We start from the raw sequence: 25,057 nt of genomic DNA, 5'->3' as shown, positions 1-25,057 counted from the left end.
GGCTCTAGGTGAGTGATCACACCATTATGATTATCTTGGTTGTGAAGATCTTTTTTGTACAGTTCTTCTGTGTATTCTTGCCACCTCTTCTTAATATCTTCTGCTTCTGTTAGGTCCATACCATTTCTGTCCTTATTTGTGCCCAATTTTGCAAGAAAATTTCCCTTGGTATCTCTAATTTTCTTGAAGAGATCTCTAGTCTTTCCCATTCTATTGTCCTCGATTTCTTTGCACTAATCACTGAGGAAGGCTTTCTCATCTCTCCTTGCTATTCTTTGGAACTCTGCATTCAGATGGGTATATCTTTCCTTTTCTCCTTTGCCTTTAGCTTCTCTTCTTTTCTCAGGTATTTGTAAGGCCTCCTCAGACAACCATTTTGCCTTTTTGCATTTCTTTTTCTTGGGGATGGTCTCGATCCCTGCCTCCTGTACAATGTCACGAACCTCTGTCCATAGTTCTTCAGGCACTGTCTATCAGATCTAATCCCTTGAATCTATTTCTCACTTCCACTGTATAATCGTAAGGGATTTTATTTAGGTCATACCTGAATGGTCTAGTGGTTTTCCCTACTTTCTTCAATTTAAGTCTGAATTTGGCAATAAGGAGTCCATGATCTGAGTCACAGTCAGCTCCCGGTGTTATTATTTGCTGACTGTATAGAGCTTCTCCATCTTTGGCTGCAAAGAATATAATCAATCTGATTTCGGTGTTGACCTTCTGGTGATGTCCATGTGTAGACATGTGTTGTTGGAAGAGGGTGTTTGCTATGACCAGTGCGTTCTCTTGGCAAATGTCTGTTAACCTTTGTCCTGCTTCATTTCGTGCTTCAAGGCCAAATTTGCCTGTTACTCTGGGTATCTCTTGACTTCCTACTTCTCCATTACAGTCTCCTATAATGAAAAGGACATCTTTTTTGGCTGTTAGTTCTAGAAGGTCTTGTGGGTCTTCACACAACCATTCAACTTCAGTTTCTTCAGCATTACTGCTTGGGATATAGGCTTGGATTACTGTGATACCGAATGGTTTGCCTTGGAAATGAACAGAGATTGTTCTGTCATTTTTGAAATTGCACCCAAGTACTGCATTTCGGACTCTTTTGTTGACTCTGAGGGCTACTCCATTTCTTCTAAGGGATTCTTGCCAACAGTAATAGATATAATGGTCATCTGAGTGTGTCACTTTTCAAACAAACATTTCAGAGCCCTGCGTATTTTCCCTGAAAATAGTACCTAGGATTTGCTGAGCAATTTCTTTGTGACTACCATGTTACCTAAAATTCTTCCAACTCAGACATACTCAACCTGGTCTGATTTTAAAATAAGCCAGGAACTATAAAAGAAAATATTTCCCAGGTCCCATCCCCAGACCAATTGTATCACAGGATGTTGGGGGATAGGACCTGTGAGTGGCATATTTTTTATGTTCCCCAAGTGATTCTGATACACAAAAAAGGTAAAAACTCCTGTCCCAATTCTCACAATACATTCAGAAGATACATATTATTGGCCTCATTTTATGAGTAAGGAAACTGAGGGAGGCAAACTGCCTTGCCCAAAGTTACAGCAAACATCTGATTCTAAAGCCCACATTCCTTTGGCCCTCCAGGTTGTCACCTACATGACAAGTTGGCCTTCCCTCTAACTCCAGGCAGTGTTCACTGGCCTTTGAGGTTGTTCTCAACATAAAAGTCCTCTTTCCTTCCTTCCGCCTGTCTCCTGTCCCTCTCCCCGCCTGCCTAAAACCCCACTGTCAGACTCAGCTAGACTTCACCATCAGGAGTTCACACGGATATACTGTGTTTATGCCACCGTTTTGGTGATAGCAGCAGTTCAGGGTAATGCCCAGCATGGGCCTCCCAACAGTCCCAGATCCTCCCAGCCATGTGTCAACATTCCTTCCTTGAATCAGCCTGAAAAGACAAGGGCCCTGAGCTCATAGCACAGCAAGTTGTTTTTCTGGACAGAATTAAAAAAAAAAAAAATTTTTTTTTTAAAGCAGACTTAAAAAGTCAAATTAAATATCACAGGGGGAAAAAAAGACAAAATCATGAAAAAATGTGGTCAATCATTAGCAGAGAGGTTGAAAAGACACGCTCCAGTTGCTTTAAAAACTCACAGAACCCAGGTCTCCTTAAAATAGTTTTACAAAGTACATTGAGAATTCCATGCAGTAATATGAAACATAAGTCCCCCTGCTGCCACTGATCATGCTTCAGCTGGCTAAACTGAAGGAGCTTGACATTAACCCAAGGCTCTGCAAAACTCAACAGGAAAGCGCAAGGAGACACAGTCGCAAAGCTGCCCCAGATGTGTACATTTTCTGCTCCATTAAAGTAACTTGGAAGGGAGGCAAAGGACATTTGGCTGATAGAAAGAGGGAGTCAGGGGAGGGGCAGGGAGAAGACAGGCAGCCTCATCATGGGCCTCTCACTCCCCAGTCGTGCTTCCCCTCAATCCTTACCCACACCACTCCTAATCTAAAATGTCTAAAATGCAAATATGACCACAGGCTTTCCAGGATTCCCCAGAGCCAAACTCTTTGGCCAGTTGTCTTACCTCTATCATGAGGTTCATAGTACCAACTTCAAAGTTTCAGTGTGAAATTAATTGAAATCATATATACTTGGTGGCTGGCATAAGCTTTGGAGGAAGAAAAGTAGATATCACAGTTATCATCACTGAAACCAGGTTATTTGAGGAAAGACAAGTGAAGGAAGTGAAGATGTCTGGGCAGAAGACAAAGATCCTAATGAGATAGGATCCCAAGTGTTTCCATATCTGATGGGCTGGCATGAGACTCTTGGTGGTGAACTTAGTATGACAGCTACAGGGGGAAAGGTTCTGCATCAGTGTAAGTATGGAAGACCTTTCTAACAGTCAGTAGTGTCCCAAAGATAAGGGGTGCTGGTAAACTTCCTAACATTAGAACCATATAAGAAGTGTTTGGATGACCATTTGGCAGGGATACTGAAGAGGAGGTTCAAACAGGACATTTTTAACCACCTCTTTTAAGTCTGAAATGTGTACTTTTGAACTGTCTTTGTTTGCCAATCACTGAATCATCAACATCTTGAGTTTCTGGTATGTGTAAAGCCTGGGGCAACAGTCTCTGGATCAAAGAGGTACTCTGATTCCAGTTTTCACTAGGGCAAAGGATACACACTTAGTAGGTTCCCTAGAAGCTGTGTTAAAAGATTGTGTGATACACACTGGAAGCAGAAACGCTGGTTGTCTTTGTGTTGCCTTTAGGCTGCTGAGCGCTGTCTCTTTGAACATCCTGTTCTTGCCATTCCTTCTCTAGAATCCGTTCTGAGCACCTGCAAGACAATGTATTGAGTCCATGTTTACTCTGTCGGCATCCATGTCATTATTTGTTCTTTTCTTCTTTCTGGGTTCTTGGAAAATGAAACTGCCCCCTTAGGAGAACTGTTTACACTGACTTGGGTGGAGAATTTGTTTGAACCTGAGGGTGCAGTGGTACTTAATATGTTCACGGATGTGTCTGTCTCACCAAGAGAGCAATCATGATGGGCACATTGGTTACTGGGAATGGGAAAGAGATTCAGCTCCAACTCTGAAAAGATGGGACAGATGTTCAGCAAAACCATGCAAGAGGTTTGTTATTCATGTGGTGTCTTTCTTTAATGCCTTTTTTTTATTAGCATTTTCTCCCCAGTTCCGCGCTAGGATGCTGAGGTTACCTAGCCGTTTTATCCCCACCACCCTCCCCCAACTCCAGAGAGCTCATTTTAATGAGGGAAGATAAAATGTGATGGACAAAATAGTAGAAAGGAACTGCCTTTGCTTGAGGAGAGAGATTGGTTGGGGAAGCTTCACAGAGGATGTGGCATGTGAACTGGCCTTCAGGGGAGGGTGAGGTCACTGTGTACTCCGGGGAGGAAGAACTCCCCAGGATGAGGGCAGAAAACAACGCACACAGGCTTGAGATCTTGATAAAACATGCTCTTTTGGAAGATGTCAAATAGTTTAATGTGTCTGAAATGTACTGGAATGTCCAGGAAGGTGATAAGAGATGAGACTGGTAATGTACTTTGAGGTCACTCTCATCTAAACGGGCTAGGAGGTTGGCCATGGTGCTACTTGAAATTATTTCGCAAACATAGTTTGGAGTTTCATGGTTTCATAGTTTGGAGTTTCATTTAATATGGCCAGCTCTGCATGATTCATCTTTTAAATCAGAAGTCTTGCTACACATTACTTCCCCTTGACCACCATAGGAATGTATTCTTAAAATAAAAACGCATGCAAGATCAGTCCAAATAAATCATAATCATGAAGGTAAACCTGCTGGAACAATTCAGAGTGGCTCCTCTTTTTTCCACAAGTATGTGGGGCAACAGAGGTCCAACAACTGCATCCATACAACATGTGGTCCTATCTGTGTGTATATCAGAGGCTCCGTTTAAGGGAACTCAATCTGACCTGTACAGTTGGATCTGGGCAGAACGTGTTGATGGGGCTTTTGGCTTATTTATTTAATCATTAATGTAGCTAATCTGAAATGTGAGCATAGTGCTTTTTAAAAAAATAATGTTTAATGCTTTCTGATTATAAATACCTGCTTATTGGGGAAAATAGTTATATAAACATAAACACACAAAGGAGAACAAAGTCACCCACGACTACTAAGAAACATTTTGGCACATTTATTTTGCTTTTTTCTTACAGGTTGAGTTCATTAAAATGAATTTTTAAAAATATATAATATGTAATTCAGTCTGCCACCTCCATTCAACATTCCTCTATGAGAACACTTTTCTCACTATAACATAATTGCTTATACTTTCTTAATACTTTCCGACCAGACTGTGTTTCCAGGACAGAGGAGGGTTATTCATAGTAACCTAATTTTGGCACAGAAATCCAAAATCAAGACTCAAGCTCTTGTACACTGTCTAACACTTAAGAGATCAGGGTGTTTATCCTGTGTGTTTTCCTCCAGAATCTGGCATGTAGTACGTACCAAATGAATATTGGTTGCTTGAATAAATGGGTGTGACTGGATGACTGGGTGAATGTGAATTTTTAATTATTATTATTTTCCACCCAAAATTCACTGAGCCCCTAAAAAGTGCCAAGTTTGTGCTAAGCAATGGGAATATAAGTAGCCACACTGGATACAAAGCCCACCCTCTCAGAGGCCTCAATGTAAGGATGCTGACCCCCTCTAATGTGGGATGAGGTTCCTATGAGGAACAGCCCCAGTCAGCCCTCTTTAGGTTGATGGTATTCATACTTTTCCGGGGGACACAAGCCCCTCCAGGTTCCCTTCTGCCTGTGACACTAGGGACAGAGCAAAGACTGCTGTTCCACAGAGTCCCGTTCCTGAACTCGAGGTGCCCCAGAAATGCCCAGCTAGCCCTGGGTTTGCCTTCCCCAGAGCACCCCTCCCCTCCCTGCTCATTCCTGCAGGTCCCAGTTTAGAGACCTGCATGCTGCGGAGGGGACCTCACTGCTGGAAGACTACAGGGGAGGGAGGCTACCCTGCTCCTTCGAGCTGAGAGGGGCCCTTGATAACCTCTCCACCATCCCAGCCAGCTGGTCCAGCTGGAAATCCCAGATAAGCCCCAGTTTCTGGTCAGAACTAGTTTGGCAGCAGAGGGGGAATATTTCAAGCTGACTGACCCTCCCCACAGTGGAGCTGGCAGTTTCTACCAAAAAGAAAAAGAAAGAAAGAAAGAAAGTGAACTAAAGGAGTTGAGGGAGAGTGCTTAGAATTATTTGAAATAGTCCAAAATTCTGCTTGCTTGCAAGTTTACACTTAAGAATCCAAACAAGCTTGCCCCTCGCCCTGCATTTCTTCTCTCACACTCTCCTCTCCTTGGCAGTGCAGTTTTGCTGCCATGCAATTTGGTTTGTAGCGCGATTGTTGAAGCGACGAATCCAGCATGCAGCGCTACTCTGATGATTAGTCAATGCATTTTTTTTCCCCCTCCTGCAAGGCTATTGTTATTATCATTATTGCAATGCAGTCTCTCGGCCCCTGCCCCTTCCCTCGGCGAATCGCACTCCGGCTGTGATTGCTCGGGTCTGACTTCGCGAGTGGCGGTGCGCTTCCAAACCCCCTCCTCCGCCCCCCGCCCCCCTCCCTCCCGGTTCCGCGCCCAGGCGAGAGCAGCCGATTGGCAGAGCGGGGCTTCCAGGAACAATAACAGCGGGGGGAGCCCGGGCCCCGGGGAGCCGCCCCCGCCCCCGGCCCGGCCGCGCGGCTCGCGGCCCCCGCCGGGTCCCCACCTCCGCGCCCGCCCCGCGGGCTGACCGGCCGAGCGGGGCCCGCCCCCCGCGCCCACCATGTACGCCTTTGTGCGGTTCCTGGAGGACAACGTCTGCTACGCGCTGCCCGTGTCGTGCGTGCGCGACTTCAGCCCCCGCTCGCGGCTGGATTTTGACAACCAGAAGGTGTACGCCGTGTACCGGGGCCCGGAGGAGCTGGGCGCCGGGCCCGAGAGCCCCCCGCGCGCCCCCCGCGACTGGGGCGCGCTGCTGCTGCACAAGGCCCAGATCCTGGCGCTGGCAGGTGAGCGAGGGGCCGGGAGGGGCGCGGGGGCCGGGCGGGGGCCGGGGGCCGGGGAGGGGGTCGGGGGAGCCGCTGCTCGCTCGGGCCCCTCCTCCCGGCCCGTCGGCGTTTCTTTGTGGGGAGCGGGGTGTCTGTGGAAGGCCAGACCAGTTAAAAATACGGGATGGTCCCCTTTGTCTTCCCGCCTCCCGGACAACTCGCGCGCTGTCAGTCTGGCTCCGCGTCTCTGTGTCTGCCCTACTCTTTCTGTTTCTATTCTCCGGCTACTTCACTTCCCCTTTCTCTCTCTGCCTGTTTGCACCTTCATTTCTCTCCCACCTCTTTCCCTCTGTCTCACTTCCTTCCCTCTCTGCTGTTTCCCTAAGTTTCTCTAGCCGTCTGTCTCTCCCTTTAAGGCCCGCAGAACTGCCTGAGGAGGCAAGGCTTGACATTGTCAGACTCCTCCAGGTGGGAGTCCCTCTTCACAGAGGAGAGCTGTGACATCCTTGTCCCATCCGGGCGGTCCTGGATGGCATGCAGAGGCCTTGATCACTGGGTACTGGGTGCCTCTCTCCTGCCCCTCCCTGAATAGGTGCAGAGGTAAAGACTTAGTGGCACTTAGCATCCCTCAGCCTCCACACCCCTTTTGAATCTCCCAGGAGGCTCCTCGAGTAAGAGCTGAGGGCCAGGATAACACTAGACTTCCCATTCCTGCTTTCCCAGGGCCCTGAGAAATAGGTAAGGCAGGTGGCGCATCCCCATTTGACAGGTGAGAATGCTGAGGTTCAGTTAGAGTTGGACAAGAAACCAGCCCCCTAGCCTCCTTCACCGAGTTCCTTCTGCCATACTGAAGCACCTTTTCCTTTGTAAAGTCAGCAGATCCTCTTTCACAGCCAGTTATAGGAGGCTTGGGTACAGACAGGAGAAGAGGAAAGTATCACTTCTGTTTTGGGGAGCAGCCTTCTAGCTATTGCTGGTAAGTAAGGAGGTTGTACCTCAGAGTGAGCAGACAGTAAGCCACCCTGCCCTCCAGTGCAAAGACCAGGGATGAGTTGATATTGCTGGTATTTTGTACTTTGAGACCTTTCCTATCTTTTCCAACTTCCTTAGCTTTCTTCATTTAGTTTAAAAGATTAATTCAGCATTTATCATATTTAAATTTGGCAAGTAAGGAAACTGTGGCTTGAAACAGAGAAGTGACTTTCCAAGGGTCTCCTGGCAAATTAGCAGTACATTAGAGCTCTAGTTCATAAGTTCCTTTCCATTACCCCCTGTTGCCTCTGGAAAGTAGGTTTGCCAGAGTTGAGGAGTGGAAGAAAAGCTGGAAACAGAGGAGCACCTGGGGCCCTTTTGGCAGGACTGTGTCCTTACCACCTCTCTGACAAGCCCAGGGGCACAGTGGTGTAAACCCACCCATAACACCTGGGCATGCCTGGGGCCAGAAAAACAGAATGAAGGAAAGTATGCAGAAAAAAGGGAAACCTTTTTAGTTGATTAGGTTTTGTTTTGTTTGCTTGATTTTAATTATGAGGGAAGGGATTTGGAGATTTTTTCCCACAAGATTACAGAATTGCCCTGAGGAAGTTATAACTAGGTTGTAACCATTGCTTCCCCTTGCCTATAAGAAAAGAAAGCATGCTCTTGATGCTTCTGTTATACTCTTAGATCTGGAAGGGCTCTCGGAGAGAAATGGTGTATGTCAGAAGGAGTCAGTGGTATGTACATGTTTTAGTGTGTGATGGCTGTTTTCCTCTTTGAGAGATTGTTCATTCATTCATTTATCCACTGTGCTTGGCTCTTCAAGCACTGTGGAGAGGCTGCTGGGGGAGATGGCAGCCCCCACAGACTCTGATTTTTGAAAATGGACAAGTCTTTTTAAGTAAGACAATGTAATCTTTGGTCTGAGGACCATAAATCTTGAATGTGTAGACTGTTCATCCTTCCAAGTTGGAAATAAATCTTTGGGATTATTAAAAACAAACAATTTAAAAAAAAACCCACAAAACTAGGTAACATCTGGAAATTGGCAGAGTAGATCCAGAGAAGAAGCATGGTGCCAGCTTGAGCAAAGTGAGTTGAAAAGCACTTTCCCCCACCTCTCTTCAGGTTTTTTTGTTGTTGTTATTGAGAAGAGAAAAGTGGCGGGGGGTTGTGGGGAGAAGAGAAAGAACTTGAGGTTGGCTGGACCACAGTCAGAATTCCAATCAGCTGGTTAATTTTTAAACTGGGGCTGTTCTTCTGGCTGTGGACCTGATTGGAAGGGCCAGGGTGGGTTTGGGAATTCATTTATCCTGGAAGAACTCTCCTGTGTGTCTTGAAACCCCATCTTAAATGCTGAGGCTCTGAGAATTGCTTAGAGTGACTTCGTCTTAAACAACTCTTCTTCTGGCATGTCCTAGTTGTAAATACAGCTGTGCTGTGGGACCTGATGTGGGGAGGTGAATCCTCAAGCGGGAGGCAGAGAAGGCTATGTTTTTGTGAATTAGCCATGAGTAATTAATCCCTCTCTGACATCAAAAGTGGGGTTTCAGGGGGGCAGTTTGGGGCTACTTTATGGCTTTTGGTGAGAAGTCTGTTTCATTACTGTTTGCCCAGGCCAACCCAGAGCTGTCTTCAAGTGTACCTCTTCTTGTATCCAGGAAATGTCAAAGCCAGCTGCTTTGGGACTTGGCATTTTCTAGCATGTGCTAGTCTACACCATGATTTCCATGTGTGTCAGACCTCAGTATATAGCCTTGATTTCCATTCAAGCGAAAAAAGCAAACAGAGTCTTTATTGACAGTCTTGCTTTGTGCCTGTGCATTGTCTCTGTTAGTCCTTCACAGAAACCTGTTGGTGGAGATTGCTGTTGTTGCCATTCCCATTGTATAGATGAGGACACTGAGCCTTCGAGACTCCTGTGCAGCTGCAAATGACAAAGTCAGAGTCAGAACCCAGGTCTTCCAGTGCCAGGTGCCCACTAGGAATCTCCTTTGTAAAGTAGCTGATGCTTTCATAGGCCACACAGCAAGACTGGAAGAAGTAAAAGAGGAGAAAAGAACTCTCCGTGAAGTTTACAGTTCAAAGCAAGTTTTTGAGCTCAAGAGCAGTTTTTAGCGCTGAATTTTCAAGCCCCTTCTGCTCTTCTCTTCTCTTACCAGCCTCCCTCCTTCAGAGCACACACACCTTCCTCCCTGCTAAGTTACATCTTCCTCAGGAAATCTCAGAAGAGCGCCCATCCTCTTGGTTCACATAACTCAAGACTTGGCTCACCTTTGGATGTGGTCTCATTCGTCACTCTCATTTACTTGCCAAACAGCTTGTGAAAGTGAGAGCAACCCATTTGGAGAACTTAACCATTATCCAACTGCAATCCAGTTTCCTCCTGGGGCTCATGATATTGAATTTATGTTGGTTTTTTTTTTTTTAAACAGGGCCAAAACTGGTTTCTTCTAAGCTCCGAGTCTTAAAATGCTATGCCATATTTTCCAGGGACTTTTGCCTCATTATTGTTACTCGGGTGTGCTAAATTCCTTTTGTTGTCATATGTCCCCTTATTACTTCCTATACCCCAGGCCCTGTGCTATAATAAACAAATGTCCAGTTCACCCACAGGTCTGACGTCCTGGGATTGAAATGGCAGCACAACCGAGGTGAGACCAAAAGTTAACTTTTCAGGCCCTGTCATGTAGGGTTTCTGTCTGTTGGAGTGACAAAGAAAAAATGGGCACCATCCTCAGGGTAGTCTTAGGGCCTGATATATGGCCTAAATAGAGAGAAGCCAGGCACTGCAGGTCAGAGAAAGGGCCTATTCTAGAGAGGCTTTGCAGTTTATCTTGTTCAGCTTTCTAACTTTATCCCCACTGCCCACATCCAGGCCTCCACCAGCTTTTATATCTAAACCAGCATAGCTGTCTTCTAATTGATCTCCCTGTCTCAATCTATTTTCCAAATTGCAGCCAGAATAATTTTCTAAGACACTGTTTTAGTCAAGTCACTACTTGGTAGAACTTTCTGTAGCTCCCCATTGCCTACTGAATGAATTTCAGCTTCTCAGCCTGGGCATTCATAGCGGCCCCAGTGCCACCTCATTTCTGCAGCTTCCCCTAGGCTGCAGATGGTATTTCATACCATCTTGAGAACACACCCTCAGGCACTCCTCAAGCCATCCAGGATGGGTTAATCATTGTGTCAGATGGGCCTCTGCCCATGGAACTGACTTTCAGTGGGAAGGGCAGACACATGGGTGCTTGCAGTCCTGTGAGCTGAGGGCTGTCATAGAGGAATGGATAAATGCACTGGCAGTGCCGTGTTCCACTCTCTGTCCCCATGGGAGACCCTCCTTCCTTGGAGCTCTTTGACTTGGCTGTTCCTCGCCTATCTTAGCATTCTTTGTCCTGTTTTGGTTAGTCGTGACTGTGTCTGTCTTCTTACCAGACGGTGAACTCCTCCAGGACAGGGACCTGCCTTCCTTTTCTCTGCTCTTGCAGTGCCCAGCACGTAGTCCACTCCAGTCAGCCCAAGTTGAACTCACCAACTTTGGGAAGTCAGGTGCATATGTTATGCTCAGGGAGAAGAAGCAGGGAGAACAGGGACTCTGTAGCAGCAATTTGTTTCAGAGCAAAAACCTGCAGAGAGTTCTGGAGGTTTCATTCAATTTTGTTCATCTGGAAAAAGTCAACATTCTGTATCTCTCCCTTGACTAGAAGAAACCCCACACTTGGGGGAAGTAGCTTCCAAAGCCACGTTTTTCTTGCTTTGGTAATTTTAGCTCATTCAGGGCTCAGGTCCCAGCTTGGCATTGTCGGTCCAAATAGATCTCTTGCTCCAGAAATGCTTTGGAACTTCTACAAAGTTAGCAGCGAAGCAGGGGACTAGGCAATTTCATATGCAAAGATTGTTGCATGTCATCAGTGGGAGACTGCCAACAAAAGGATTTATTTAAAAAAGAAAAAAAGCAAGTGAAAACTTTTAAGTTTTGACATGTTCTGCTGATGTACATTGGAGCAAAGATTGGAACTTGCTTGTTGTCATCTGTTGCCGATTCTGCTGAAATGTTAACCATTGAAAGTTCCTTCTGATGTGATTTGTCTTGTTTAGGAACCACATATTTGTTGCAACTAAATAGTAAGTGCTGCAGAGTACTTCAGAATTCTGGTTCACTGGATGAAAGGAAAAAATTGCCCCATGCAAGCTGAGGTCTTGCTCTTTTGAGTGTTTCTTTTTCGTTGTTTTTGTTATTCAAGAGCACACTGGTTTTTATTTTTAAAAACACACCAGAAAAGTAGAGTTCAAATTTAGATCTTTGGCTCCCAAGATTTATTCTCTTTCCACTGTGCCTACCTGCTTTGTCTTATGAGCTCCTTCGAGAGAGAAGATGTGTGTTCTCTTCATTTTAAAATGCTTACCAGAAAAGCATCTATGCCCTGAAGAGCTTTTCTCTGGTTCATGTTAGCTCCCCAGCTCTTGAGTTACACTAGGTGGTCAGTCTTACACTGGAGGGAAACACAGGAGGAGGAACAGACTTTGTTTCTTGCCTTCAAAGACCAATTCACTAAATATTTATTTAGTACTCACCAGGCTCCAGGTTCAGCGCTGGGAATTACCATATACATACTGTTGTCTACATCCTTGTGAGACAGGGCTTCTTGTTTTACCCCAGGAGAAGAAAGCTACTCAAACGTTTAGTGACTGCTGTAGGTGCCAGGCAGTGGGCTAAGGTCTTCTCATATACACAAAGCTTATGGAGAACTGTGATCAGGGCAGTCAGAGAGTATGATACCCACACTGAGGTGGCAGTGGTTGTGATGGATCTGAGATGGACCAAGGAAGGAGACTCCATAGGATCTGGGAACTGCCTGGTTGTGGTGACGTGTGTGATGATGATGTGGTGTCTGGGCTCTGATGCCACTAGAAGAGGAGTTGGTTAGAAGAGGAGATGATGAGTCCTGGGGGCCCGTGGGACATCTGGGCAGATACTGAAGAAGAGGGATTAGGCATGTGGTCCAAGGTTTAGGAAAGTGCTCTGAAGTGGGGCTGAGGGTCCCAATGTGGGAATCTTTAGCCGTGGGCTGGTGGGCTCACAGAGGGAGAGGGGGTCAGAGGAAGCGAATGGTGCAGAACTCCTTAGAACCCCAGCTTTCAGGGGGCACAGCTAAAGAAGAACCCCAAAAGATGACTTGGAAGAAGCAGCCAGAGATGGACTCAAAATCAAAAGATAAACAGAAGAGATGGGTGTTCTGGAAATCAAATGAGGAGTGAAGCCTTTGTATCCTAGATCTAAGCCTATTTTTGTTTCTTATAACTGCATAGCAACCACTCTTTCCTCTGAGCTCATTGGTGAGACGTAGGATAGGACAGCTAAATAATATATAAGCAGGAGAAGACAGAATCTGCTTGGGGTGATATTTCGGTAGTTTTGGATGTCTGAGTTTTGCCCCAGTAGAGGAAGGATCATACCTGTTCTTTGGAGTCCCAGAAGCAAAATTAGGTCCAGAGACTGGAATTTATAGGAGTTGGTGGGAGGACTATAATAAGAGCAGATGAACACTGCTTCCAACATGGTGATGAGCTCCCTGTCGGGGGAGGTGGACATTCCAGAATGAACTCCTGCCCTATGATAGGAGAATTGGTTAGATGAGCTCCTCTCCCAAGTCACTTCCTTAAGTATCAAATAGGAAGTATTAGAGAGCTGAAAGAAGATAGGCTTTGAAATCAGGCAGTCAGGGTTCCAACTGTGACTCTGCTTACAAGCTGTGTGACTTTAGGGAGATTACTTCACTTCTCTGAGTTTCAGGTGCCCAAACATAGAGATAGTCATGAGCTACTTGCCCACTATATTATTGTGTTATTAGCAAGGTAACATGGGAGATATCTGGCACGTGGTAGGTACTCATTAAATGTAAGTAATTGATAAGGACTGTGATGGCTAAGCACTGTTGAGAGAACAGTTTGCTTAGTGTGGGTACCACCATTTATGGTAGAAAGGAACGATTTAGAGGACCAAGGAGCAGACAGGGTTAAAATTTAACTTGTGTGTGTTGTAAATCCTCCTGGGACTTGACTTTAGCATGAAAGGCTTCCCATCTCACCCCATGATTTTCCTGCCTGTGACCCTATGGTGGGGCCACTTATTACCCTGGCAACAGCCTGGTAAAGCACATGAGGGTAGCTAGACAAATGGGTCAGCAGGTTGAAGGTTCCTAGTTTTGTCTGTGCCCTAACCCTGTACCCAGGCCTGGGAGGCTGTGATAGTGAGAGCCTGGAGACCTACCAAAACCTGGTTGTCAGTTCTTCTCTCCCTTTTTGGATGGACTCATCAGGACACTTCTTCAGACAAGCCTACCTGGAGGGATGGGATCATCTGCTCTTACCCAGCACTGCACAGAAGAGAAAGAGAAGTGGAATTCCCTGTGGCTGTCCAGTGATCACACAGCTGGAAGGATCTCTTGAGGTTTTCTAGTCCAGTCCTTATTGTTTTACAGAAGAGAGAGTTGAGAGGAAGTGACCAGTCACCCGGAGAGTGAGTTACAAAGCCGTGCCTCAAACCCTTGTCTCTTGATTTCTTTCTGCTTTACCACAGCAGGGCACTCATCTTCTTGTTGTCTTGATTAGATACAGTCCTAGAAACTTGGGAATTTTGTCTGCCTCAGATGATATAGAAACAGAAGCCAGAGAATGAGAGATATACATGCTTTTTCTGTGGCATGTCTGTTTTTGAAGCAAACATAGACTTTGCAGGGTTTTTATACAGTTGAAGAACTTTAAACTGGCATATAGATATTTTTTAAAACAAGACAAAGCCTATGTGAAATGGTTTATGTTTAGCCTTTCAGAATTTCATCATAACCAACAAGCCCACACCGTATTAAACTCTGACATTTGATTCTTTTAATTATCCAGCATGATTTTATGTAAAATGGAAATCAAGACAGTGCCTTTCCCATTGTAATTGTACCTCTAATTCTCCAGGGGTCTCTTCACTTTTGAAGACAGACTTGCATGGGATTTTTTGTCCATCAGCCTGTTCTCTAAAACACTCTTTGCTCATTACCATGCCTCCATTTTTTTTTCAATAGTGGTAAGTCTAATGGGATGTTTCTGCCTCTTAGATGAATGACAGACACCAAGTTCTTCTGTATTTTTGAAGAGCAGCTTCTGCCACATTTTGTGGCTTTGAATAGGGGCTCTTTGGGGGGATTGTTTAGGGCTTGGTGGTCTTGATAAACTTGGAGTTCAGAAGGTTGGTATTGAGTCACACTTGTGCTAAGTTGAGTTTGGGAATTTATCACAGCATTTTCCTGGATGTAGGCATGGGCTTAGGAAAAAGGCTGGCACTTGGGAGATTATATTGATAAACTCGCCATTTTATATGTGCCTTTTAGTTCAGTTGAGGAAGTTACAACAACTTGGTAATTGTTCTCCTGTTCCTGTAGGATAATTAGGTAATAGAAATGGTCCAAGTGTCATGCAGACGTGACTGGAAATTCTCGCTCTGATATTTAGTAGTTTATGTCTTAGGCAACCCGCCTCACTTTGAGCCTCAGTTTCTGCTTCAGAAGAATCATCCTGGGGATTAAATATATTGATGTTAGTAAAGAATTGGCATGGGGCCTGGTGCATAGTAGATGCTTACTCAGTATTTGTTGAATAGATGAGTGCGGTTAGCTAACACCACAGAAGCTGGAAAGGAGGAGGAGATAGTTGATGCCCAAATCCTTGGTGGTTTTCTTGCCCTGGAAACAAAACAATCAGGAAGTTAGAGTCAAAGAAGATTGTCTCTTCATAGGCTACGTGTTTATTTCTGTTTACACTAAGACTGATTTTTGGGTCTTAAGTTTGAAGTAGTTGCAAAGATGGGTTGACTATAGAGAGTTTTCTTCATCCCTTTGAGTCCATTGCTAATTTCTTCTGTGGTTTCCTGGAATGCAAAGCCAGACACAGACTCCAAAGCCATGTTAAAATGCCACATGAAGTCACCTGCTGTCTTCGATGATCCACACCATCGTTCACCTTCATTAGTATGACCAGTCAAGAGTTATAGCTTCTTGTCACCCTATGTTCAGTCTCCTCCCCACGCCTCATCCATCTTGCTCGCCACTGCCACATTAATCTTCCCGAAACATCTCCTTCATCATGTCTCAATCTGTGTTGGATGCCTGCAGTGGTTCTCTGTGCCAAAGGATAAAAGCCAAGCACATAACCCACAGAACAGCCTCATCGCTGCTATTCATTGAACACCTTGGACAAGAAAGGCACTGTGCTTGGTGTTTTATAAGCATCACCTTTTGGAAAACAGTTTATCATCCCGACCTTAGAAATAATGAAAGTGAGGCTCAGAGAGCTGAAGTAGCTTGCCCGAATTCCCACAGTCAGCAGGTAGCAGAACCAGAGTTCCAAACCAGGACCACCTAATTCACAAGACTAGGCTGCCTTTATTCAGTCCTGGGCCTCCCTCTCCCAGCCTGTTCTTCCACTTCTTACAGTGACTGAGTGTTCCATAATCTGTGGACTAGAATGGATGGGAGGCATCACCTTTAGCTCAGGGTGAGGATTAAGGAGACCTGGAGATGTGAGGTTTGCCCCACATGAGCCAGCATCTCTCTGAAAGTCAAGCCTTGTATTCTGGTTGACATTCTTGGTACATCCTGGGTTGTAAGGATCTGAAAGACACGGACCACTTAGCAGAGTGCTCAGCCCAGAACAAGGGTCAGTGAATGTCCACTGACCCCAGAAAAGGACAAGTGGAGGCCTTAGATCTTCTTGAGCCCTCATCCAGGCAGCACATCCAGGAAGCCCTCATTCAGGGAGCACAGCTTAGGGAGAAGACTAATGAGCATTAGCATGGAGCCAGGAGGTAGTTAGCTCTCAGAGTTGCCTCAGGATCCCCATGGCCAGACATTGGGGCAGCCAGGACCAGGTCAGGGGACAGGTGACTGGGGAAACTGCCTGCTTCTGCTCCCTTCTGGAACTCACTCCTGTCACTCAGACCTCCCTGTACTGCTCATCCTACCTTTTCAAAGAACCCATTCAGGCCCTGGGGTCTGGCCAGCCTCATTCTATTAATAGTTAGTTCCATCTGGGGATTTTCTGAGGCCACACAGTTCTTGTCAGGAGAGCAAGTGTTAAACTGGTCTTCTGCTTTGAACTTCAGGCTGAGGAATTTAGATGTCTTTATCCAGAGTCATCATTCATTCATTCAGCATTTATGAATATGGCTCTGCTGTATTTCAGGCATGTGTTTAGAGAGAAAAGAGCATGGGCTTGGGAGGCAAAGAGATCTAGATCAATCCTGGCTCGGTGCCTTCCTGTCTGGGTGGCCTTAGGCCCTCTTTGAGTCTCAGTTTCTTCTCTCATGGGAAAATTGCAGCTAGTACTTAATTGCTGGGGTTTTGGGAAGTATAATAGTATATGAAAAGAGCCTTATAGTAGTATCTGGTAGGTAATACACATTCTAAAAGTAGTAGCCTATCTTTTAATTGAAGTATAACTGACATAACTTAAAATTCACCATTTTAACCATTTTAAAATGTATACAGTTTAGTGTTCTGCAGGCATCTTCACAATCTAATTCTGGAACATTTTCATCACTCAAAAAGAAATCCCTGTTACCCGTTAAGTGGTCATTTCTCATTGCCCCTTCCCCCTCCATTCCTGGAAAACATTAATCTACTTTCCATCTCTATAGATATACCTATTCTGGACATTTCATATAAATGGAATCATACATTATGTGGCCATTGTGTCTGGCTTCTTTCACTTAGCGTAATGTTTTCAAGATTCATTCATGTTATAGCAAGTATCAATACATTCTTCTTGCAGTTGAGTAAAACCCCATTGCATGAATATATCACATTTTTTCCCATTCATCAGTTGATGGACAATGGGTTGTTTCCCCCCTTTGACTATTATGAATAATGTTGCTATGAACATTTGTGCACAAGTTTTTGGTTGACATGTTTTCATTTCTCTTGAGGATATACCTAAGAGTGGACTTGCTGGATCCTGTATTTATTCTTTTTAACCTTGTGAGAAACTGCCATACTGTTTTCCATATTGGCTGCCCCATTTTACATTCCTATCAGGAATGTATTAGGCTTCCAGTTTGTCCACATTTTCTCAACACTTGTTACACTTATCCTCTGTTCTTTTCTTTTTTTGATTGTAGCCTAATGAGTATGAAGTATATCTGATTGTATTCCTTTTGATTTGTGTTTCCTTAATGATTGAGGATTTTGAGCATCTTTTCATATGCTTACTGGCATAGTTTCTTTGTATTATTCTTTCATTAAACATTTTTTGATGAGTCCCTATATTGTATGACCAGGCTTGTGATATGGGACCTGCACTGTAGTTATTCACACTCCAGTGGGAAGGGTAGACCTCAAAGCAGATGACTGCAACATAGTAAGAAAATAGGCTACAGAGAAGGTATGTGCAAGGTGTAATGGGACCTTGAAGAGAGAAAGAGGAGCTGAGTGGAGGTTGGATGGAGTTTTTCAGACAGAGAGGAAAGGAGAGGGCATTCCAGTTAGATGGAAGAGCATGGAGCTTTGGGTATAGCTGATGGGAGTGGGACTTCTGTCATCATATGGGGAGTAGAGCTCTGCCAAGTGTCACCTTTCTCAAGCCAGGTGGCTGGGCAGGTCTCCACCTCTTGGTGCAAGCCTGCAGTAGCCTTGGGCCAGCAGCAGGCTCTGCAGAACTTTGTCATGTGCTATAAGGACAGGGCTCTGTTGCCTTCAAGGCACATTTACTCAGCTAATTTGATCCCACCTGAAGCCAATATTCTATCTCCATTTCTACAGAAAGAGATCAGTAATACTCACTGACACAGCAACTTGCCTGACTTCTCACACCTACAGCCTAGTAGAACTGGACTTGGAATCCAGGTTGTCTGACTTTCCCACACCTGCAGGCTGAACATTAGTTCTTCTTACCTTGGCATTCAAGGCCGTTTATTCTCCAAGCTCAGCCACCATAACTTCCATTCTTACTTCTCTTCCTGCCTATAACTGAACCATCTTTTGTAACCATTCCAGTCTAAATGCTTTTGCCGTCTTTACTTTTTTTAAAAAAATTTCTATCTTTTTCCCTCTTCTTGCCATCCCTAAATGCCGGTCCTTTTATGACTGCTGATGGTCCAAGTGCCATTCACTTCACTCAGGTTCTTAACACACAGAATTGATCATCTTCAGGGCATCCTGGCAATGTGAGTAGGAATTATTTACTTCAAGTCACAGATGAGGAAACAGGATCAGAGAAATTAAGTTACCCAAGATCACCTTGTAAGTAAGGAGTCTAGCTCAAAGGGTACTTCTCCAAAGCCTGCCATGGTTGTCCTGACCAAAGTGATCTTCCTTGCCCCTGAGGTCCTGTAGCAGTTACTGTCCCCTTATTCAAACTCAGTATTTGAGATCTTCTCTCAGGCTTATCAGAGAGTTTTCTTTTTTGTGGGTTTTTATCTAGTGTCCCTAACAATGTTCATTCTCAGTGGCCCAAGGCCCCAGCTAGATCCTGCAAGTGTAAATTCTCAGTAAACATTAATCTGAGGTATAGGAGGAAAAGTGCTGAACTCTGGTTACATGGTCTGAGTTCTCACGCTGTTCATATTATGACCCTAATTTCTGTGACCTTGTACAAGCATAAACTCAGAATGGGAACCCTGCCTGTCCTACTCCTCCTGTATCCCTGTATCCCTGGACCTGCTGGTTTAGTGGACAGATGCATGGGTTTACCATTTGGAACCTCGTCTCCATCTTGAAAGGGTTAAGTGAAATGATCTGAGGATTGCTCTAAGTTCAAATATTGCCCAGTTTTGTGAGTCTGAAGGATTGCTTCTCTCCGTACCAACATGATTCTGAGCTTCAGAGTGTCAGCTCAGGGAGGCTGAGCATAGCTTGTCATTTCTCGTTTAGTGGCTACATCTCAAATTTTTGCCCTTGAACTTGTCAAACTGAAGACTAACGCAGGAGCTTTGCCTCAACACGTTCAGAAGTCCTGATACCACCCTCCCACCCCTGTATCTCTCAGATTCTGTCTCTGTTTCTTCACTTGCGAAAACACCCACCCATCCCATTTCAGGATAACTTCATTTGAAGCACTTCCATTGGGTTTTACTTTTAACAGCTTTTTAATTTAGAAAGAAAGAACAATGGTTTATAGGAGGGGAGCTGCTGTTTTAGAAAGACCACAGCCCCTGCTGCTGTTCATTCCTAACCCACCTATAAAATGTAGGTACAAAGAGAACAAGAACTAGCCTTTTTGTGAAACTAGAACCCAAGGAATGCTCTTCCACTAGTGGGAAAGGCCATTTTCATCTCCGATCAGGAGATTGTTAACAAAGACCACCTTCTTTACCTGGGCATTTCCCTTACACTCTACCTTTCTGAAGTCATTCTTTCATTTTTTTTTTTTTTAATTGTAGAATCTTTATCCACCTTTTGCTTGGGGAAGTAAGACAGTTTTGAGCATGTTGACCATACCAGCTTTAACATCCTGTTCATTGAGTGCCTGGTGTCTATGAGCTGCGCTATGTGAGGTTGCTGTCACCCCCACACGTTTGTAGAGGAGACACTTGAGATCACGTGACTAGGCCCTCAGTCCCCACTCCTCACATTGTCACAGAAGAGCTGAGTTTCACACCGAGGCCGCTCTGATACTGGAGTCCTACTCTTGACCAGCCTGGGCTCCATTACTAAGGCCATTTGGCATTTGACTGCATTCTGAAATAGTTAAGTGCTTGTAAATTCTGAAGATTCTCTCTCAGATGATCTGAAGTTGGGTTTGAAGATGAGAAAGAGCAGCAGCCCTTTGTGTTTGTGCCGCCCTTTGTAGTGCGTGTCGGCGTGTGGTGGTGTCGCACGTAAGCACGGTGAGATGCCAGAGGCCTGCTTTCCGCTTCCTGGCTCTTCCTTACACTTCTTCCATCCTCACATGTAAAATGGGAGAGTTGGACCACGTGGTCACTGAGGCCCCTCAAACTCTGTTGTCTCCTGGTTTGATATCAGTAAAAAGGCAGTGAATGTTACTTGTTCCTCTTCCTGTAACCATCTTAACTCAGTCTGTCCTGTGTCTGGGCTGTGGGGAGGCTCCACCTCAGCTCCAGTCCAGGCTTTATCTTAAGAGCCATCATCCCTTCATGCTCTTTAGAACCTGAGCTGGCTGAAACCCAACAAGTTTTCCTGGGAAGTCCTTTAGCTTAAAAAGATCTCGATTGTTGAGGAATTTGTGTGCTAGTTAAGTTAAAAACATAGCAATCTAAGGGTCATTCCGGTTCCAAGATTCTAGAACTTCATAAAAGGCCACCCTTTAAGGTATACATAGGAAAACCCCTCAGCACATTCATTGGGTGCTATTTCAGTGCTTTGCACGGTAGTGCTTTTAGCATATACCCTCAATCCTCAGGACTTCCCTGGTGGCTCAGATGGCAAAGCGTCTGCCTATAGTGCGGGAGACCTGGGTTCGATCCCTGAGTCAGAAATATCCTCTGGAGAAGGAAATGGCAACCCACTCCAGTATTCTTGCTCCTCCATGGACGGAGGAGCCTGGTGGGCTACAGTCCGTGGGGTCACAAAGAGTCAGACACGACTGAGTGATTTCACTTTCACTTTGATCCTCAAGCTTGATCTGCACTGTTGCTCTCAAGAGCCCTGCATGAAGGAGGGAATATGTCTTGAATTGGTTGGCTTTTCCTCTTTAACTGGTCTGGCCTCAGTCATTCTCTAGCATTTGAGGTTGTGGGCATTTTGAGCATTTTGACCCATAATGAACCTTATTTTTTTGGTATGCATTTTAGAAGACAAATCTGACCTTGAAAACAGTGTGATGCAGAAGAAAATAAAAATCCCCAAACTTTCTCTCAATCTCGTAGAAGAAGATGGGGAGGTTAAAGATTATGGGGAAGAAGATTTACAGCTTAGACACATCAAGGTAACAAAATCTTTCCTCTTTTTGAAAGTATGGGGGAGCATTTTTCAGATTGCTGATAGCTGAAGAATTCCAGTCTGGCCTCCTCTGCCCATGTAAATGTCCCCTGGTGTCACAGGCCATGATCTGGTCACATGGTGAGAGACTTGGGCCAGTTGGTAGGAGCTGGCTGTGCCAGCTGACTTTCCAGGGAGCACTGTCCTGTTTACACCATCTGTGCAGTGTCATCACCACTGAGGTCTTGGAAGGAGCATTTCCTCTGGCCTCCAGCTCCCGAGAGGTCACTGCTGGGGCTCCAGGAACATGAGGTGGCTGTTCTCGGGCAGCAGGTCAGAGCCAGCCACTATCAGGTTGCCCCCTAACCGCCAGGAGTGGACTGATGAACAGAGGCGGGCATGCCAGGTTCACACAAAAGGGTTAATGTGATCCTGGGTTAGAAGAAAAACTTCTGCATGAGTTGCATTTCCTTTGATGTGAGCCCTAGTGGGTCTCCTCCAGCCTTTACTTGGAAGCCTGCTAAATAGCTTGTCCAATAAGCCAGAGGTTTATTCTGCACAATGGGTGCTCCAGAGGAAGGGAGGCAGAAGCGGGATACTTTCCGCTTTGACCACAGTCTGATTTTGGACTCAGGTTAAGGACATTCCCGAAGCGTAGTCCAGAAGATTCAGCTGAGTTGAGTCCATGCATTCATTGCACCCCCACTGTGGCCCTGGCCCTGTGCTGGTTCCTGGGGTCATAGAGATCAGACAGACGTGGTCACTGCCCCTGTGGGTGTCCCAGTGTAGTACTACCAGATGGGTATCTAAAGTGATCATTACAGTTTTAATGAATAGATTCATTTAGACTAGTAGCGCTTTATCCCAGTTGATAAGATGACAGGAAAGGATTTTGTCTTGTAACCTAATCCCAGAGTCATGGTTCTTTTTTTTTGTTGTTTTTTCCAAAACTTTCAGGAGCTTGTTGAGAGGCTAAGGCAGTCTCAACCTGACATAGTTAAGTTGTCTGGAATCTTGTGTCTTTGGTTGTCTGCACTTCCCACAAGTGCCCTCAGTCAGGAGAGTCCCTAGCCCTCCTGCCCTGGGTGAAGAATTCAGTGGTCCTATAGCTTCCACTCCCTCTCTTGGAAGCTTTGTCCACTTGAGCTGGAATAGGCTCAGGCAGCTGAAACCCCAGCCCCTGGGTAGTCCTGGACAGTTCTCCTCTCACTAAACTGTCCTCTCTCTATCCACTTCATGCTGAGCTTTAGCTTGGCCAGAGTTCAAGGAGAGACTGGCAGGGGTGGGGGAAGGAGCCTTGTGCTCTAAGTTGGGCTTTAAGTCCCAGGTCTGACTTGTGACCCTGAGTGTAGTCCTTCTCCTCTCTGAGCCTCGATTTCCTCACCTGCAAAATGACGGAGTTAAACAGAAAGAACCTTCCAATACTAGTATTCTTTGAACTTTTCAGTTAAGTAAACATTTATCAAGCCCCTGCCGGGTGCCAGTTCTGAGTAGGCAGTGGAGAAACAGAAAATAAGACACAATTCCTGCTCCAGATTAGAGTCCTTAGCATCCTTCCCAACAGGAGCATTCTTCAGGAAAACTTTATTTGGTGGAATGCCCTTTCTTGGGATGGGGGGTGAGGTGGGGAGAAGAGGCCTTTATATTTTGTTGGTGTAAAGATTTGACTGGTGCCCCCCGGAATGCCTAGGCCTGGCGTGATTTCTCATGGATTCTTCACAAGTACTCATTGAATACCCACTGTGAGCAGATCACTACCTGAGCCCTGTGGGTTGGATGGGGGGCTGGGGAGTTGGGGAGGGCAGTCATGGTGTGAGATACATCCAAGAGGCAGAGTGATGGGGATGGGAAGGCGCTGGCCTGGGACCTGAGTCCTGCCTCTGTTGCTCACTGACCCTATGACTTTGGGCAAGACATTTCCCCACTCTAGACTTCCGTTTCCCCCTGTGTAAAATAAAGAACTTTGTCTTAAGTGTGTGCACAGAGTTTCTCCAAGCACTGATGTTCTGTGGTTCTGTGATTCTAGGATTGTCTGGGGACATATTGAGCCGCAGTCCAAGACAGCCCCAGCTGCCCTTGCCTGAACTGACTCTCGTTGTCCTACACAGAGACCCGAGGGGCGGAAGCCGAGCGAAGTGGCGCACAAGAGCATCGAGGCAGTGGTGGCCCGGCTGGAGAAGCAGAACGGCCTGAGCCTGGGCCCCGGCACGTGCCCAGAGGAGGTGTTCGTGGAGGCCTCACCGGGCACAGAGGACATGGACAGTAGCCTGGAGGGCGCCGGCGTGCCCCGGGCTCTGTACGAGGAGCTGCTGCGCAATTACCAGCAGCAGCAGGAGGAGATGCGCCACCTCCAGCAGGAGCTGGAGCGGACTCGGAGGCAGCTGGTGCAGCAGGCCAAGAAGCTCAAGGAGTACGGGGCGCTCGTGTCCGAGATGAAGGAGCTCCGCGACCTCAACCGCAGGCTGCAGGACGTGCTGCTCCTGAGGCTGGGCAGTGGTGAGTGCCCCCCCCTTCACCACTGGCCACCTGCCACCCCCTATGGGGGGGATGGTGTGCCGACTCCTCTCCCAGGTGGGCGCTGGGGAGAGGCAGACCCTGAGGCGAGGGAAGGGCAGAGACTGGCTCAGCAGTTCCCCGAGAGAGAGGCCATCCTCTCTCAGAGTGAATCTGACAGGAGCTTTGGAAAGCAGCAGCCTTAGCTATCTAGAACACAGTGGGCAGCAGTTGGGAGAGGGGCCTCAGAGAACAAGAGCTGGAAACGTATTTGCCACCAGCCATGTATGCATTCATTCAGCTCCAAGGGGGTTTTAGGATAATGAAGTGAGTTAGACATGATTCTAGGAAAACGTGTCACCTTAAGTCAGAAAGTGGTCAGAGCCATGGGAAAGATGTGGATAAGATCAGAGGAGAGTTCAGAGGAGGGAGACTCCAGGAAGGAGGTGGGCCTCGAAGGGTGGGCAGTCTTTTACAGCACAAGCAGTGGCCAAGGGCAGCAGTCAGCAGTGCGCGTACTAAGAGAGACTGCATGTGTAGTCAGGACAGGGGACTGAAGGCCTGGAAACCTGCACCAGCTGGGGGTGTCTGGGTTTGTTTTGGTAGGAATGAGAAACCTGGAGTTTTTGAGTAGAGAGGCACCTGACCTTAGGAAGATTAATGTAACAGATGTATAAAGCTACTTTGGTTTGCTCATAGAAGAACTTGATAGGCTCTTACACTGCAACTGAACTTAACAAACTTAGGGTTTTAGATTTTCTCATGTAATTGGGCTTCCTTGGTGGCTCAGCTGGTGAAGAATCCACCTGCAATACAGGAGACCTGGGTCCGATCCCTGGGTTGGGAAGATCCCCTGGAGAAGGGAACAGCTACCCACTGCAGTATTCTGGCCTGGAGAATTCCATGGGCTGTACAGTCCATGGGGTCACACAGAGTCAGCACGACTGAGGGACTTTCACTCTCACTGTCTCTCTCGTGTAATGTGGTTTAGAAGCTGGAATCAGGGGAAATCTGAAAGGCCGCCACTTTGCCAGCAGGGAGAAATGACTGCTTACCTGAGAGGAAAAGACAGAAACACTATGAAAAGCAGAGGACAGTCAGTGTTGAGCAAATCAGGGTAATAACACAAATTCACAGCCCCCACC

At 46.1% G+C, this 25,057-nt stretch overlaps 2 protein-coding genes across 2 annotated transcripts in view; both read left to right on the top strand.

The window, feature by feature from the left end:
- AGBL4 (AGBL carboxypeptidase 4) overlaps positions 1 to 25,057 on the top strand; it is a 1,400,873-nt gene that overhangs the window by 1,134,378 nt on the left and 241,438 nt on the right. The gene's annotated exons all lie outside the window — the stretch shown is intronic.
- The window catches only part of BEND5 (BEN domain containing 5), a 51,640-nt gene continuing 32,710 nt past the window's right edge, over positions 6,128 to 25,057 (top strand). The window contains exons 1-3 of the mRNA XM_055402924.2: positions 6,128 to 6,537; positions 21,293 to 21,426; positions 23,528 to 23,915. Coding sequence (XP_055258899.1) covers positions 6,312 to 6,537; positions 21,293 to 21,426; positions 23,528 to 23,915 — 748 coding nt within the window. The 5' untranslated portion in view covers positions 6,128 to 6,311. The remainder of the gene's footprint in view (positions 6,538 to 21,292; positions 21,427 to 23,527; positions 23,916 to 25,057) is intronic.

The sequence above is a fragment of the Moschus berezovskii genome, chromosome 4, assembly GCF_049115385.1.
Source record: "Moschus berezovskii isolate FMDL1 chromosome 4, NW_MosBer_1.0, whole genome shotgun sequence".
Lineage (NCBI taxonomy): Eukaryota > Metazoa > Chordata > Mammalia > Artiodactyla > Moschidae > Moschus > Moschus berezovskii.
This window is presented reverse-complemented; position numbering and strand designations above follow the sequence as displayed.